The 17,443-nt window shown below is 38.1% G+C and overlaps 1 protein-coding gene and 1 pseudogene across 1 annotated transcript; one reads left to right on the top strand and one right to left on the bottom strand.

Moving 5' to 3' along the window:
• Nucleotides 1–5,383: 5,383 nt before the first annotated feature.
• On the bottom strand, nucleotides 5,384–5,866 carry LOC106377953. Its single transcript, XM_013818166.1, has one exon. It carries the CDS (start codon nucleotides 5,864–5,866, stop codon nucleotides 5,384–5,386), a length of 483 nt encoding a protein of 160 aa, XP_013673620.1.
• An 8,754-nt stretch (nucleotides 5,867–14,620) lies between these two features.
• LOC106379346 lies at nucleotides 14,621–17,157 on the top strand (annotated as a pseudogene).
• Nucleotides 17,158–17,443: the final 286 nt, after the last annotated feature.

Raw genomic sequence — 17,443 nt, 5'->3', positions numbered from 1 at the left:
CTACATCAGCTGCGGGTCTCAGTCGTGCGTTGGACCATCTCCTACGTGATCGCCTCATCTCCTTTCCAACTTCAGACAATTCGCCCTCGATGCTGCAGTTCTACTTCTCGTGTACTCAACCTCCTTGAGGACTGTACGCGCTTGAGTTTGGTTGTATTTGTTTCTTCTTTCCTTTTCTTTATTTTATTTCCAAATAAGTTGTACGCAATATTTAAATCTCAAAAATGGTATAAATTTAACATTTTACCCAAAAAAAAACTTCTACGAACAAAATTTTGAGGCTGTTTTTTTTTCCTGTTACACAAGTATATCCTTTTGTTTTTCTAGACATCTTCAATTTAAAAGGTGAGTATATTATCTCCAACTTTTCATGTTCAACGTTCTGCCTACTCCTTGTATTGATGAAACTGAGATTATATTGTTCTACTTTTTTGTTGAGTGGTTCCTTCTGATATTAAAAGTAAGGCAATGGTCTCAGGAGAAAATGTATGTTGTCCCAACTCCCAAGGCAGCAAAGAGATTTGCATAGCCGGCCTAGGTGTGTGGGCAGGGATGTGACTACCCTAAAGTCCAAGAGCTTCTCCAACTCTATTTCATATTTTACTACAAAACAGAGTAATGAACAAAACATAAAACATTACTCCATTTATAGAGTAATGTTTTTTTCCATTGCTCCATTTCTCGCTCCATATTGGAGTAAAATATAGAGTGGGTTGGAGATGCTCTAATGATATTGGTGTGTTACTAAATTCGCAAAAATGAATTTTCCCTAGAACTATAAAACAAGTTTTGCGCCAAAACTTTTAAAAAAAATTTTTTCGCTTGAACATCAAAAGTTTTGTTTTCCAGCCAAAATAGTAAAAACGATTTTTTTCACCAAAATTACAAAACATGTTTTTTCAACAAAACTATGAAATCTATTTTTTTCTGCTAAAACAACAAAAACGAATTTTCCTATCAAAACTGGAAATTGTGTTTTCCGCCAAAACCATGCAGTTTAGTTTTCTAGGTAAAAGCACAATATTAAAAATACAAAAAAAGAATGAAATATTACATAAATTATTTAAAATATTTAAATGGTAATTTGGGTACCAATAGGTAAAATCCATACCTTATAGGATTTTTTCTAGGTATTATTGACAAGTTTAATGTTTTTTTTTTTTTTTGTGGATTGAGTTTAAAATGATCTGGATTTTCTGTGGGTTGGGCTGGGCCGGGCCGGGCCGGGTAATTTTACCCCATATTAACATGCCTAATTACAAGTGAAATGAAAGACTGTTTATATGGATAATTATTGTCCTTATAACTTACCGATTTAAGAAAAAAGTGAAACGCTAAGGGGTAAACATTATCGTTATATGGATAATCGTTTATTATTTAACAATTTTCTCTTCAATAAAACTGTAATACTTCATAATTTTTTTTAGTAATTGTGTAATAGATTGTTGTTTCCTTTATATGAAGATTACAAGATAAGTAAAAAAGAAATTATCTAAAACCTAATACAACTGGAAATAGGAAAACTATTAAAACATAGAAAAGGAAAACATTCTTATCCTAGGTCGGCTAGGACTTGGCCGCCGACTCTCTCTCCTCCATTGGCCACGGCTGGGCCTTGTCTTGGTCTTGGTTATGGGTTTGTATCATGCACGATGTTGCCTCATTAAAACCTTCTAGGAAAACCAAAAACCCAACGTGGGAAAAATGGAAACCGTAGATAGGAAAAAGAGTACAACGCATGAAACTCTCCCTGATGAATGCATCACTGAAGATCCTTCAGCTGGCACATTCCTATTTGATGAACAAGTTTCTTGAACGTTGAGGTTGGCAGAGACTTGGTGAAAAGATCGGCTGAATTATCACTGGACCGAACTTGAACTTCTTTTGCCTTCTGTAGATCGTGGGTGAAGAAGAATTTGGGTAAGATATGCTTCGTTCTATCTCCCTTGATGTATCCATCTTTGAGCTGAGCTATGCAAACTGCATTGTCCTCATAGATGATCGTTGGCTCTTCTTGTCCCACGGCCAAACCACTCTCTACACGGACGTGGCCGGTCATGTTCCTCAACCACACAAGCTCATGGCTTGCTTCATACATTGCTATGATCTCGGCATGATTAGAGGATGTGGCCACTAAGGATTGTTTTGTGGACAACATACTGCAGCCCCACCGTATATAAACACATATCCTGTTTGAGATCTAGCATTATGTGGGCAAGATAAGTACCCAACATCTGCATATCCGACCAAATTCTCTCCTGGCCGGTCGGTATAGAACAATCCGAGATCTTTTGTTCCTTGCAGATATCTAAACAGGTGTTTTATTCCATTCCAGTGCCTTTGAGTTGGACAAGAGCTAAATCTTGATAATAGATTCACGGCAAAACAAATGTCTGGTCTAGTGTGGCTAGCCAAGTACATTAAAGCTCCAATGGCACTTAAGTAAGGCACTTCCGGCCCAAACACTTCCTCGTCCGGTTTCTTTGGTCCAAACAGATCCTTCTCTAGGTCTAAGGACCTCACGACCATAGGACTCGACAACGGATGAGCCTGGTCCATATTAAACTTCTTGAGTATCTTTTCTGTATATGCCAACTGATGCACAAGGATTCCATTGTTTACATACTCAAGTTGCAGTCCCAAACAGAACTTAGTTTTTCCTAAGTCTTTCATTTCGAATTCTTTCTTTAGACATTCGACTGTTTGGGAAATCTCTCCAGAGGTTCCTATAATGTTCAGGTCGTCCACATAAACCGACATGATTACAAAGCCCTTGTTGTCGAATTTCTTTATAAAAATACAAGGACTTATTGGATCGTTCTTATAACCTTCTTTCACTAGGTACTCTGATAATCTATTGTACCACATTCGACCTGATTGTTTCAAACCGTACAAGGCTTTATTCAGCTTAATACAATGCTGTTCTCGAGAACATCTCTTATCTTTGAGCTCAACACCCTCTGGAACTCTCATATAGATTTCATTATCCAGTGGACCGTACAGGTATGCAGTCACTACATCCATTAGGCGTAAATCAAGCTTTTCTTTTAGCCAGACTGATTAGAAATCGTAATGTAGTTGCATCCACCACAGGGGAGTACGTCTCCTCATAATCTATTCACGGTCTCTGTGAGAATCCTTGTGCAACAAGCCGTGCTTTATATCTCACTACTTCTCCTTTCTCATTTCTTTTCTTCACAAAGACCTATTTTTATCCCACTGGTTTGACATCTCTTGGTGTCACGGTTATAGGGCCAAAAACGCCTCTTTTCTTTAATGATTCTAACTCCACGTTTATAGATTCTTTCCGTTTGATCCAATCTGATCTTTGCATGCATTCATATATGGACGTGGGTTCTAGATCCTCATCTATTTCCATGATCTCAAGTGCTACTTTATATGCAAATATATCATCGACATCGATATCTTTTCTGTTCCATTTCGTTCCAGACATTATATAATTGATAGAGATCTCTTGATTATCCAGACCTAGCATTCCATGAAGTTCAGCGTCCCGAACCTCATTATATGGAACGGCCAGTTCATTTGGTGTGGCCGGCCCACACGGCTGGACCGCTCTGGTCGGCTCGGCCGGTCCATCAATGTCATGAACGGTTTCCTTAATGCTCTCGGGTCTGGCACCTCTCTTGGACTTCCGAGGCTGTTTATCTTTGGAACCAATAGGTCTACCACGTTTTAGACGTTGGTTTGACTCTGTAGCCACTTGACCTTGTCCCTTATGGACTTCTATTCTTATAGGTGCATTACAAGCCGTTATGTATGACTTAGTCACTCTATTCGGGTCAGCAAATGAATCTGGCAATTGATTAGCTAGCTTTTGAAGATGTATTATCTTTTGGACTTCCATATCACATTCTTTAGTCCGAGGATCTTGCCAAGATATTGATGGTCGAGACCATTCTATTTCTTTGCTCAACCGGCTGTTATCTCCCCCTAAGGTCGGATATGTGGACTCATCAAAGTGTGAGTCTGCGTATCTAGCCTTAAACAAATCACCGGTTGTTGGCTCAAGATACTTTATAATGGTTGGGGAGTCATATCCAACGTATATTTCCATCCTCCTTTGTGGTCCCATTTTAGTTCTCTGTGGTGGAGCAATTGGAACGTAAACGGCACATTCAAATGTTTTGATGTGGGACACGTCTGGCTCATGACCCGTGAGTAACTGGGATGGCGAATATCTATGCTCACTAGATGGCCTGATACGAATCAGTTCTGCTGCATGTAATACTGCATGTCCCCACGCTGATACCAGAAGTTTAGACCTCATGAGTAATGGTCGGGCTATCAGCTGTATGCGTTTAATAAAAGATTCGGCCAAGCCGTTCTGTATATGTACATGTGCCACAGAGTGTTCCACACTTACCGCCATGGACATACAGTACTCATTAAACGTCTGGGACGTGAACTCACCAGCATTGTCTAGACGTATAGTCTTTAAAGGAAAATCTGGAAAATGTGCTCTCAGTCTTATGATCTGAGCAAGCAGGCGTGCAAATGCCAAATTTCATGTGGATAATAGGCAAACATGCGACCATCTGGTCGATGCATCAATCAGGACCATGAAATACCGAAACGTCCCACTAGGTGGGTGTATTGGTCCACATATATCTCCCTGAATCCTTTCCAGAAAATTTATGATTTCCTTATTTACTTTGGCTGGTGAAGGCCTAGTTATGAGTTTCCCTTGTGTACATGCTGCACATGTGAGATTATTTGGGACAACTCCTTTGAATGTGTGCCCTTGTGAATTCATTATCAGTTTTCGCATCATACTAGTACCGGGATGGCCAAGCCGGTTATGCCATAGAGTGAAATTTTCGCAGGCATTAGCCTCGATCATACTGATCTTTGCATAGTATAGACCAGTAGCTATTGCGAGTACAGTCTCTAGGACCGTCCTATTGCCTTGGGTGATCAAAAATATGTTAAGGAATTCTTTATTTCCTTCTTCCCATGTTTCAAGGTGGAAACCATTCAATCTTATATCCTTGAAACTCAATAGGCTCCTTTTAGAGCTGAGGGAATATAAGACATTTTTAATCTCTAGACGAGTGCCTTTAGGCATTAATATATAGGCCTGGCCGTGACCTTCAATCAGGCCGGCCACACCCGCAATAGTGTGTATGTTTGCACTTTGCATTATGAGATTGACGAAATATCTTTTGTCTCTAAGAATTGTGTGACTTGAGCCACTATCCACCACAAGTATACTCATTTCATCATTCATTTCTATATATATAAGAAGATTTATAATCTCAGAGACTTTATAAAACTTTAAAGCTTTCATATTATAAATTCAAACAATCAAAAATAAAAAAAAACACCAAAGCAATCATAGAACAATCAAATAAAAGTCGAATTAGTCTTTAAGACAATCTGATGTCTCATGATCCATTAGATCATCCTTTTCATGGTCGAAATCATCATCAGCATCATACCCATTGTCGTGAACCATATGAGCTTCTGAGTTCTTGTTCTTAAGACTCTCCTGATAGAGTTCACATAGATGTTTAGGGGTTCTGCAGTTCTTGGCCCAATGGTTACTCATCCCGCACCTGTGACAAACAGATTTGGTCGAGTGAGACGGTTTGGATATACCGCCTCGAACACGGCCAAAATTGGCTCTTCCACGGCCATAGCTGGAACCATGACCACGGTTATTGTGGTTTCCATATCCACGGCCATATGAGTTATTGTCACGGCCACCACGTCCCTTGTACCCACCACGGCCTCTGCCGTGTGTTCTGCTCTCATTATAGACGTGGTTGCTTTCTTTGGGATCTTTCTTTTCATGTTCAGCTTTGTGAGCTTCTGGTAATGGTGCTGAACCTGGAGGTCTCATCTCACTGTTTTTCATCAGGAGTTCATTATTAGCCTCGGCCAGAAGTAGGCACGAGATCAGATCAGTATATGTGGCGAATCCTCTCTCTCTCTATACTGCTGCTGCAGCAACACATTCGTTGAATGGAATGTAGACAAGGTCTTATCAAGTAACTCTTTCTCGGTTACTTCTTCACCACACAGTCTCATCATTGAAACTATTTTGAATAATACATAATTGTATTCATCCACGGACTTATAGTCCATGAATCTGAGATTCTTCCACTCATATCTAGCCTTTGGAAGTAGCACCGTTTTCTGGTGATCATATCTACGCTGTAAAGCGGTCCAAAAGTCTAGTGGATTTTCCATTGTCAGGTACTGATCCTTTAAACCTTCAATGAGGTGATGGCGTATAATACTAATCGCCATGTATCTGTTTTTATCATTCTCATTGTTTCCCTCGATGATAGTATCACCGAGTCCCTTTGACCTCAGGTTGATCTTTGTATCTAGCGCCCACTGTAAATAGTTATCTCTAGAGAGATTAAGGGCTGCATAGTCAAGATTTGAGATTTTCGACATCTGGATCACATTGTCATTTAAAATTCAGATTCACAATGTGATCATTCGACCATAAGACATTCAAAAGAAATCGGCTACAAGCATGCCTTATGCGGCCATATAATCAAAACAATAGGATCGGCTATATGAAATCTACTTGACCATGGTGCGAACAATCCTAGTTTATGATTCTACATGTGATAGAAAGATTAAGTCCACACGGCCATATACTTTTATTAATGAAATCAAATTCGAATTCGTATGTTCTATATGCTGGTCGATTTAAACAAGACGAATGCAATTCAATTCAGATTTAGATGTAATGCAAACAATCTTAGAAATTCGATTTCTATTGGATTCAATTTATATATTTAGGGTTTCAATTTAAACAATATAGGCTGCCGGTTTAATTAATATGATTTCAACGTTTCAAGGCCTTTAGGATTTAAATTCGATTTAGATTATTCAATCAATCTATCAATCCTAAAACCTCAGATCATTAAACACTCAATCAATTTAAAATCGGATTCAATCTTTTAGGTTTAGGGTTTCTTAAATTCTGATCAGGAACAATCAATAACAGCAATCAATATGTTCTAAGGAATCGATTTCTATTACTAGTTATGAGATTGTCGATTTTAGATTTATATGTTTTAGGGTTTTGATCAAGAACATGGGATTCCATAATAATGGATTTGGGGGTTTTAGGTTTGATCATTATGTTCTCAGATTTTGTTTGTACCTTTGTTTTTGTAGATCTGAACCGGACCACCAAAGATCAGAGACGAGCTGAGACGAACAGACGCGGGATGGCTCCTATCGGGTCGCGGTGCCGAGGACGATCGCGAGCGGTTGCTTATCGCGGATGAGGTTGCGTCTGGATGGGCTCGTGATCTGAAACTGGATGCAAATTGAGCTGAGGCTGAGGATGTTGATCACGGACAGGGAACGTCTGAAGCTGAGCTTGATCGGAGTTGAGCTTGGTCGGAGTTCGTCTAGGATCGTCGCCGCCGGCTTAGGTTTTAGGGTTTATAGGTTTCGATTTTGTCTCAGGGTTTTGGAGTCTATCGTGCTGATAACGTGTTGTAAAAGAATGGAGAAATTGTCTGTGTTTATTAATGATCAATAGAGGTTCCTTTATATAAGGATTACAAGATAAGTAAAAAGGAAATTATCCAAAACCTAATACAACTGGAAATAGGAAAACTACTAAAACGGAGAAAAGGAAAACATCCTTATCCTAGGTTGGCTAGGACTTGGCCGCCGACTCTCTCTCCTCCATTGGCCACGGCTGGGCCTTGTCTTGGTCTTGGTTATGGGCAATCCACTTAATGATTTATAACAGTTCCAGGTTTCTTTCTTTTAGTATGGAGAGTCTTTGATATATTAGCGATACGATATACTAGAATCCTTGAGGATAAACATTTGTTTAGATATGTTTAGAGTATATTCTATAATTTTCCTTATCTTGTAATTGGGTATATATAAACACCCCACGTACATCAATAAAGATCAAGCTCTGAAGCTCTTCTCTAATCTTGGCAGGGTATCAGAGCCACAAATACTTTAAATTTCTCATTTCTCATTTCTCAAATTTTTTTTTTTAGATTTTCATTCTCTATCATGAATATTACCAGTTCGGCTACCGAACAATCTGTTACAGAGAAGTCGATGACCTCTCCTTATTACTTGCACCCGTCTGACAACACAAGTCAGATGCAAGCTCCGATCCTTCTCAATGGCGAGAACTATGAGCGATGGTCGAAGCTGATGTTGAATTCGCTTCGTGCTAAAAGGAAGATTGGTTTTCTAGATGGTTCTATTCCTCAACCATCCAAGGATTCTGTTGATGCAGAAAAGTGGGACATGGTAAATTCCATGATAATCGGCTGGATTTACAGCAGTATTGAACCTCGTTTGAGATCATCAGTGTCTCTTGTTCAAAATGCCAAACTAATGTGGGGTAGTCTTAAAAGACGTTTCTCGGTGAGCGATGGTACTCGTGATCATCAGCTACGATCGGATCTTGTTGCTTGCAAGCAGGAAGGACAAACTGTGGAGCACTACTTTGGTCATCTCAAAGTTCTTTGGGATGATTTAGCTGATTTTGATGCTGGTTTTGAATGTTGTTGTCGCACCAGCACATGCGCTGCTATGATAAAATATGAGCAGCACTGTGAGAAGATTCGAGTTCATCAATTTCTCATGGGACTTGACAGTACTCGTTTTGGTACCTCTCGTTGTAATGTTCTCAGTCGTGTTGATGATCTTAATCTGGATATGGTGTACTCTCAGATCGTTCAGGAGGAACGACATCTCAATGCAACTCGCTCTAAAGAAGAACAGAGTCCACCAGTTGGCCTTTCAGCTGCGGTTTCCACACCTACGGCAGCAGCAGTTCGTGTCAACAACAAAAACATGAAGTGCACTCATTGTGGAAAATCTGGACATGAGGTGGCAAGCTGTTTTCAGCTTCACGGCTATCCTGATTGTTGGGTTGACAATAACAAAGGAAAAGCTCGTGGTGGAGGCAGAGGACATGGCTTCGACAACTCAAATCGTGGTAGAGGACGAGGCTCAGGTTTTCGCACCAATACGATGCAGGTAGCAGACACATCAAACGTAACTTCACCAGGAGTACCAAACTTTACGCTGGAACAATGACAATCTTTAACTCAATTCTTGGCTACCCAAAAGTCTGGTGCTTCCGCAAAAGGATCTGGTAAGAAAGATCAACTAGTACTTCTTGGGAGACAAAGTCGTTATGATATTATTTTTGACTCCGGCGCATCGCACCACATGACTGGTGATATTACTCTGTTAACCAATATGATTAAAATTGCTCCATGTCCTATTGGCTTACCTAATGGAGGCGTTACTTGGGCTACTAGCCATGGAACGATGAATTTTGGAGGCAAACTTGTTTTGCATAATGTGTTCTACACTTCTGATCTTACCATAACACTCATCTCAGTTGCTCAATTATTAAGAGATATTGCCAGTTGCGTTATATTTACAAGAAAGTTTTATGTGATAGAGGACCTAGCTTTGAGGTCTTTGATTGGTGCGGGTGAGGAGCGTAATGAGGTCTATCACTACAAGGGGGCAGTTGACATTCACGCTGGTAATGCTGTTCAGTTGCAGAAGCGAGGTTTATGGCATCGCCGGTTAGGTCACCCGTCGTCTAAAGTGCTTTCGTTTTTATCTGGTGTTTCTGGTGTTAATGTTCATTCACGTGAACATGGTGTTTTAGAGTCAGTTTGTGATGTTTGTTTAAGGGCAAAGCAAACACGTGAAACCTTTTCTACAAGTATTAATAAAGCAGATGAGATTTTTTACTTTGATACATTGTGATCTCTGGGGGCCTTATAGAACTCCTGCATCTTGCGGTTCCTATTACTTCCTGACGATTGTAGATGATCACTCCAGGGCTGTCTGGACTTTTCTTCTTCTTGAAAAATCTGCGGTTTCAAACTCCTTAAAACGGTTCTTCGCATTTGTCGAACGCCAATTTCAGAAACAAGTCAAAATCATACGAACAGATAACGGCACATAATTCACTTGTATGCGCTCCTACTTTGCTGAAAAAGGGATTATCCATCAGACGTCTTGTGTAGCTACACCACAACAAAACGGTCGAGTGGAACGCAAGCATCGCCACATCCTTAATGTAGCTAGATCTTTGCTCTTTCAAGCACACTTACCAATTCGTTTTTGGGGAGAAGCAATAATGGCTGCTACCTATCTTATTAACCGCACACCCTCTGTCATTCTCAAAGGAAAAACACGTTACGAATTGTTATATGGTTCAATCCCGAGTTATGACAATCTGCGTGTCTTTGGCTCTCTCTGTTATGCTCGGCGTGTTATTCGTGATAAGGACAAGTTTCTTGAAAAGGGCATCAAGTGTTTGTCTCTCGGTTATGAATTTGAAAAAAAAGGCTGGATAGTTCTCGACTTGGACACTCAAAAGAAGTTCGTGTCAAGAGACGTTCACTTCCAGGAAGAAGTTTTTCCGTTTGAAACATCATCTGACTCTGTTTCTCCACCTGCTCTAAAGATGGATCTTCATCCTGCCTTGTTTGACGATCACAATTCAAGTAAATCTCAGACTATGGAAGTATCACAGACAGGGGGAGCTAGTAATACTTCAGCAGAGGTCTTACCTGTTACATCTGACTCAGCTCCTTCACAATCACCGGACCCAGTTCCATCACAATCTGATACTGATCTAGGTCATGGTAGACGTACTAAGATTCCTTCGGTCTTGTTAAAGCCATATGTTACTTACTCGGCTCAGTTCAAGAAAGACCCCATTGACCCCATTCACGCTTCTCCTCCTTCACACCAACAGTCCTCAAGTAAGTGTACTTATCCCTTAACTGATTTCTTGTCTGACCATCGTTTTTCTCCAGCTCAACAAACTTTCCTTGCTTCGGTTACGGTTAATGTTGAGCCTCGATCTTACAAAGAAGCAGCAGAAATTGATGTCTGGTGCGACTCGATGGACAGTGAACACGGTGCCTTGCAGGACAATCACACATGGACTGTTACTACTTTGCCTAAAGGGAAGCGTGCAATTGCCAGTATGTGGGTGTATTGTATCAAATACAACCCTGATGGGACTGTCCGACGACACAAGTCACGCTTAGTAGCTTGTGGCAATCGACAGAAAGAGGGCATGGATTATAAGGAGACATTTGCGCCTGTGATTAAGATGGCAACATTTCAAATTTTTCTTGGAGTAGCTTCTGCTCGCAATTGGGAGCTCCATCAAATGGATGTTCAGAACGCGTTCTTACATGGCGATCTTGAAGAAGAGGTATACATGAAGCTACCTCCTGGGTATGAAACCGACGATCCTAATCAGGTATGCAGACTTCACATGTCTATCTACGGCTTGAAGCAATCTCCGAGTTGCTGGTTTGCAAAACTATCTATGGCACTTCTTGAGTTCGGTTTCGTGCAGAGTGTATCAGATTATTCCTTATTCTCCTATACGAGAAATGTTTCTACGCTATATTGCTTAGTATACGTAGACAACTTGGTAATTGGCGGGAACAACTCTGAGCTTATCACAAAGTTCAAAGCTTATCTAAGTAAATGTTTTCACATGACAGACTTGGGTCTTCTCAAATATTTTTTGGGCTTGGAGATCTCAAGGAATGACTCAGGTATCTACCTATGTCAAAGGAAATATGCTTTAGATATTATTTCAGAATGTGGTTTGACAGGATCTAAGCCGGCTGTAACACCACTTGAGCAAAATCATGGCTTAGCAACTGCAAACGGCGAGCTCTACTCTGATCCAGAAAAATATCACAGACTTGTTGGTCGCCTTGTTTACTTGGTCATTACACGACCTGAGCTAAGCTACGCCGTACACATTCTAGCTCAGTTTATGCATACACCTCGCCGACGTCATTGGGAGGCAGCACTTCGTGTAGTGCGTTATCTGAAGGGAACTTTGGGCCAAGGTGTGTGTGTTTCTCAGTTCAAAATCAGACTTGTCACTGACTGCATTCTGTGATTCGGATTGGGCAGCTTGTCCACTTACAAGAAAGTCTCTCACTGGTTACATCGTTATGATTGGACAATCTCTCATTTCTTGGAAGACGAAGAAACAGAAGATTGTCTCGCGTTTGTCCGCTGAGGCAGAATATCGCGCAATGTCCGATGCCTACAGTGAACTGAAATGGATCGCACCACTGCTCCAGACGTTGGGTGTCTCTCAGCGACGTCCCATACCTTTCTATTGCGACAATAAAGCTGCTCTTCATATCGCAGCAAACCCAGTTTTCCACGAACGAACTAAACATGTTGAGATTGATTGTCATCTTGTTCGCAATGCTATTAAAGCTGGTTTTCTTGATCCTCGCTATGTTCATACCACTGCTCAACTGGCAGATATTCTTACAAAGGCACTTGGACATCAACAATTTCGACAACTACTTTGCAAGCTGGGCGTTCGAGATCTTCACGCTCCACCTTGAGAGGGAGTATTAGCGATACGATATACTAGAATCCTTGAGGATAAACATTTGTTTAGATATGTTTAGAGTATATTCTATAATTGTCCTTATCTTGTAATTGGGTATATATAAACACCCCACGTACATCAATAAAGATCAAGCTCTGAAGCTCTTCTCTAATCTTGGCATTATTATTGATGTATTCTTAAACTGGTTCCAGTTTATTGTTCTCATGTTTCCCATCTATCGGTGCTTCCAGTTCATGATTTATCAGGTTAGCCCATCCGTTACTGTTGAATTATCACAATTCCCATCATTATGTTGGGCGGCAGACTGATTGTTGATGCAATCTCCGTTATCATGAGTAAGCATGTCGCTTTCATCAAAAAATCCATGTAGCCTTTTGTATATAAACTTCAATAAAGTATTCATTTCATTATGAATTGGATTTTTTTCTGAGCCGTAAAAAGAGATAGACATTCCAGTTTAACTTGTTTCAAAAAAAAAAAAAAAAAAAAAAAAACTTGTTCCTAAAAAATGGAAAGGTCAATGTGCTTCTATATTGAAATATACTTCTAGTAATTTTTCATGTTTGTCACTTATGTGATTGATGACGCTAGCGCTTAGGAATTAGAGTGGTATTCCCAGACCAAAATCTCAAAAGCTCTTGATGAAGAAAATTTAATCTATCATACTCTTATTTAATTTCAAATACTCTCTGCTCTTAATGAATTAATAGATTTCAATTTTAGTGCCTATGTCCCCCCCCCCCCCCCCCCCCCCCCAATTAAAAATTAAAATTCAAAATTTAGATTTCAATAGGTGAGGGTAAAACTCGGTTTAACTAGCTTATAGTTATACCAAATTGTACAATTGTTCGAAACTTCGTATAACTAGAACTCTAATTATACCAAGTTGTACCATTCAACAATGGCCAACTTAGTATAACTAAGTTCTAGTTATACAAAACTATACACTTTTACCAAGTTATACTCGAGCTGTTGTATAACTTGGTGTTACTGTTTTTTCTGGGTTTGTAGTTTAACTTTTTTATAGTTCATATTTTCTTTCTAAATCTATGAAATCGAATGGAAAGAGAGGGAAACCGAATGAAAAAAAAAACAAAAAATAAGAAAATATCTAAAAAGAAGAAACATGGAGAAAATTTCCAAAAATCCCATTCAAAAATTGTAAAAGACGAAGAATAAGAAGAAGAAAAGAAAATCTAAACCTCACTCTCTGGGGAGAATCAATGACGTAGAGAGGTGAAAAAAAGAAGAACTTGAAAAAGAAAAAGAATGAGAGAAGCATAGAATGAATTATGTGCATGAGAGGAAATGATTAAATTAGGCTAAAGAAGATGGTATAATTAGTAAATATTTAAAATCAATAAGGGTTATGGGTCTTTTTAAATTAAATAAAAATAAAAATATTAAATTAAATTTACAGAAAGGAGTATATGGGATTAAAATTGAGAAGGAGTATTTGAGAATTTGATCTGGTATCCCCCTGTGTTAAAAGTGAAAGGTTATCCATATTGTGAAATCGAATGGAAAGAGAGGAAAACCGAATGCAAAAAAAAAAAAAAAATGAAAATATCTAAAAAGAAGAAACATGGAGAAAATTTCCAAAAATCCCATTCCAAAATTGTAAAAGACGAAGAATAAAAAGAAGAAAATAAAATCTAAACCTCACTCTCTGGTAGGCCTGGGCGTTCGGGTATCCGTTAGCAATCGGGTCGGGTTTTTCGGGTTTTCGGATTTTCGGGTTTACGCTTATAGGTCCCATACTAAAATTTTATTAGTACGGGTCGGGTTTGGATAATAACACTTCGGGTTCGGTTCAAAATTGTATTGCATCATAAAACTCATAAAGTAATCATATGTCGTACGGATTCAGGTTATATCGGTTCGGATATAACCAAAGTTAAAAACAAAATTTTGAAGTAAAACATAAAGAAAAATATCTAAATTAAATAAAAATTAATCTATCACGTATAAAATTGATAAAATAACAATAAAATGTTAAATCAAGCATGAAAACAAACATCATTTGTAAAAAAATATGTATTGCCTTATAGAGAGTAGACTTTTTATTTCAATGAGCAAATTATAAAATACTTATTTATAACTAATTGTGTACTTAAAGCATTTATTAGAATTTTAATATTTATTATTATATATAATATTACCACAAATATTGAATTTAATAATTGGAATACTTATATATATTTCAAAATATTTATATTGACTATTAATTTCGGATTTTTCGGGTTACCCGTTCGGGTTTGGTTAATAACACTTCTGGTTCGGGTATTTTTTGTACCACCCTACAAGACCCATTCGGGTATTTTTACGTTTCGGGTCAGATAACGAATCGGGTTTTTTCGGTTCGGGTTCGGTTCGGATTTCGGGTTCCTGATTTTATGCCCAGGCCTACTCTCTAAGAAGAATCAATGACAAAGAGAGGTGAAAAAAGAAGAACTTGAAAAAGAAAAAGAATGAGAGAAGCGTAGAATGAATTACGTGGATGAGAGGAAATGATTAAATTAGGCTAAAGAAGATGGTATAATTAGTAAATATTTAAAATCAATAAAGGTTATGGGTCTTTTTAAATTAAATAAAAATGAAAATGTTAAATTAAATTTACAGAAAGGAGTATATGGGATTAAAATTGAGAAGGAGTATTTGAGAATTTGATCTGGTATCCCCCAAATTTTCACCAATAATGGTATTGTGTTAAGTGAAAGGTTATCCATATTCTGAACCCATATATAAATTATCAACATACAATCATTAAACGCCTTGGTTCCATCACATCCTCTCAAGGTAAAAAAAGTTAGAATTTTGATTTTTCAATTATTCAACCAGTGATGATACCCATTAAGCCCAACATCCGAAACAAAGTGATTATTATCGCCATGAAATGTTGATTTCTAAATCTAGTATCTTTATATAAGTGAAAATTAATTTCACCAGACCAATTTATTACACACGACAAGGCTATTGGTTCATCTTCGACTCCAAGATTCAGATTTTCACTTACATGATGCAAGTTGTCCGCCATTTGGAACAAAGTAAAATTCAATCTAAAATAAAATATTATTGAAGAAAGGAGAGATAACTTGTGATGAAAAGTAATTTGAAATTTTCCAAATTAATAAATCGATATTTTTTAATAAATTGACTTTCACATCAATTATTCAAATTACATATTTTCAGGTTATCAATTTGAGTCTGAGTATTCTTTAAAAATTTTGAAACCCAATATGAGTTTCAATTTGGGCCTCACCATATCATATCATTTTAAAGAAAATTCAAGATAAAAACAGGGAGAAAATATATAAAACATAAAGTATTATTATTTGTTTCCCCTTATGGGATGGGTCAAACCCATCACGAAATAAAATGAGTAGCACCACCATCACACATTTCACTCATAGATAAAGATAAGACTCATGGAACTATCATCCACGTGACATCATTTTAGTGGTTCAAACCGATAAAGATATCACCACCTTTCCATAGCATTTGTGGTTGTTACCATGCAATTAAAATTCACACATATCCACTCAAAATCAAACGGTCTAAATCCTATTCTACTAATCTCATGTATTTTCAACCCTCTGATCACTCCGCGGCTTGTTTCCATTGTTGATACCATTATATATAGACGACCAAAGCACTATACCCACACCTAACTCACATAGTAAATAACAAATAGAAAAGGGGATATGTCTTCCGTTATGCTCTCTTCCGCTACAATAGCCTCTTCTCCGTCTCATGCAACAATGGTCGCACCATTCATTGGACTTAAGTCCTCTGCTGCTTTCCCAGTGACATGCAAGGCCAAAACCAAAATCACTTCCATCACAAGCAACGGCGGAAGAGTTAACTGCATGAAGGTCATACATATTTCTTATACCCAAAATAAATTGATGGTTTTCAATTATGAATTATTCAAAACTAATATTCTTTTGTTGATTGGTAATAAACAGGTGTGACCTCCTGTTGGCAAGAAGAAGTTTGAGACTCTCTCTTATCTTCCTGACCTTACCGATGTTGAAATAGCCAAGGAAGTTGACTACCTTATCCGCAACAAATGGACACCATGTATAGAATTCGAGTTGGAGGTAAGAAAATTTGAAAGAACTGTTTATATATATCTGGAATAGATAGATCTTGTAAATGATACTATGTTATAGATAATCACCATATGAATCTTGTAACCATCTCAAACTGTGCTTAGATATCATATGCAGATTTGTGTTGTAGAAAATGAAATTAAGGAGTCTCTATTTATGGTTTGTATTATTTTTTTTTGTAGCATACCTTTGTGTACCGTGAGCACGGAAACATCCCTGGATACTATGGTGGCCGATACTGGACAATGTGGAAGCTTCCTTTGTTTGGATGCACTGACTCATCTCAAGTGTTGAAGGAAGTTCAAGAGTGCAAGAAGGAGTACCCCAACGCCTTCATTAGGATCATCGGATTCGACAACAACCGTCAAGCCCAGTGCATCAGTTTCATCGCCTTTAAGCCACTAAGCTTCGGCGATGCTTAATTTCACAGCTTTGTTGCTTTGTGTAAACAACAAACTTTATCCTTCCCCACCTTTGATTTTATCATATGTTTTCTATACAATCTTATCTTTTTCTAAAAAAAATTTCGGATTTAGCGTTTGTGTTCATGATTGAAAGACATTTTCTATCGGATCCTCAAATGTCTGATGAATAAATATGAATGTTCTATAAATCATTGATTTTGAATTTTCATTCAAGAAAAACAAATCACAATTGCTCAAAACATGAAATCTACTGAAGTTGAAGAATAGTATGACAAGTACATTTAATCTTTGAATTGTCATCATTAAATTTAGCTACAAAAAACAAGTGTTTTCATTGAAATGAAGTAATTATTTGAAAAATTAGATTTACGCTGAAGCCTTTGTCACAGGTGTAGAAACATTTTCTAAACAATATCTTGAAGTAAAAGATGGGCCCACTGGAAATATGTGATGGAAACATAAGTGGACATTCATTCTTTAGGATACACTTTGTA

The sequence above is a fragment of the Brassica napus genome, chromosome C2 (genome assembly GCF_020379485.1).
Source record: "Brassica napus cultivar Da-Ae chromosome C2, Da-Ae, whole genome shotgun sequence".
NCBI lineage: Eukaryota > Viridiplantae > Streptophyta > Magnoliopsida > Brassicales > Brassicaceae > Brassica > Brassica napus.
The sequence above is the reverse complement of the archived record's forward strand: the minus strand, read 5'-3'. Positions and strand labels throughout refer to the sequence as shown.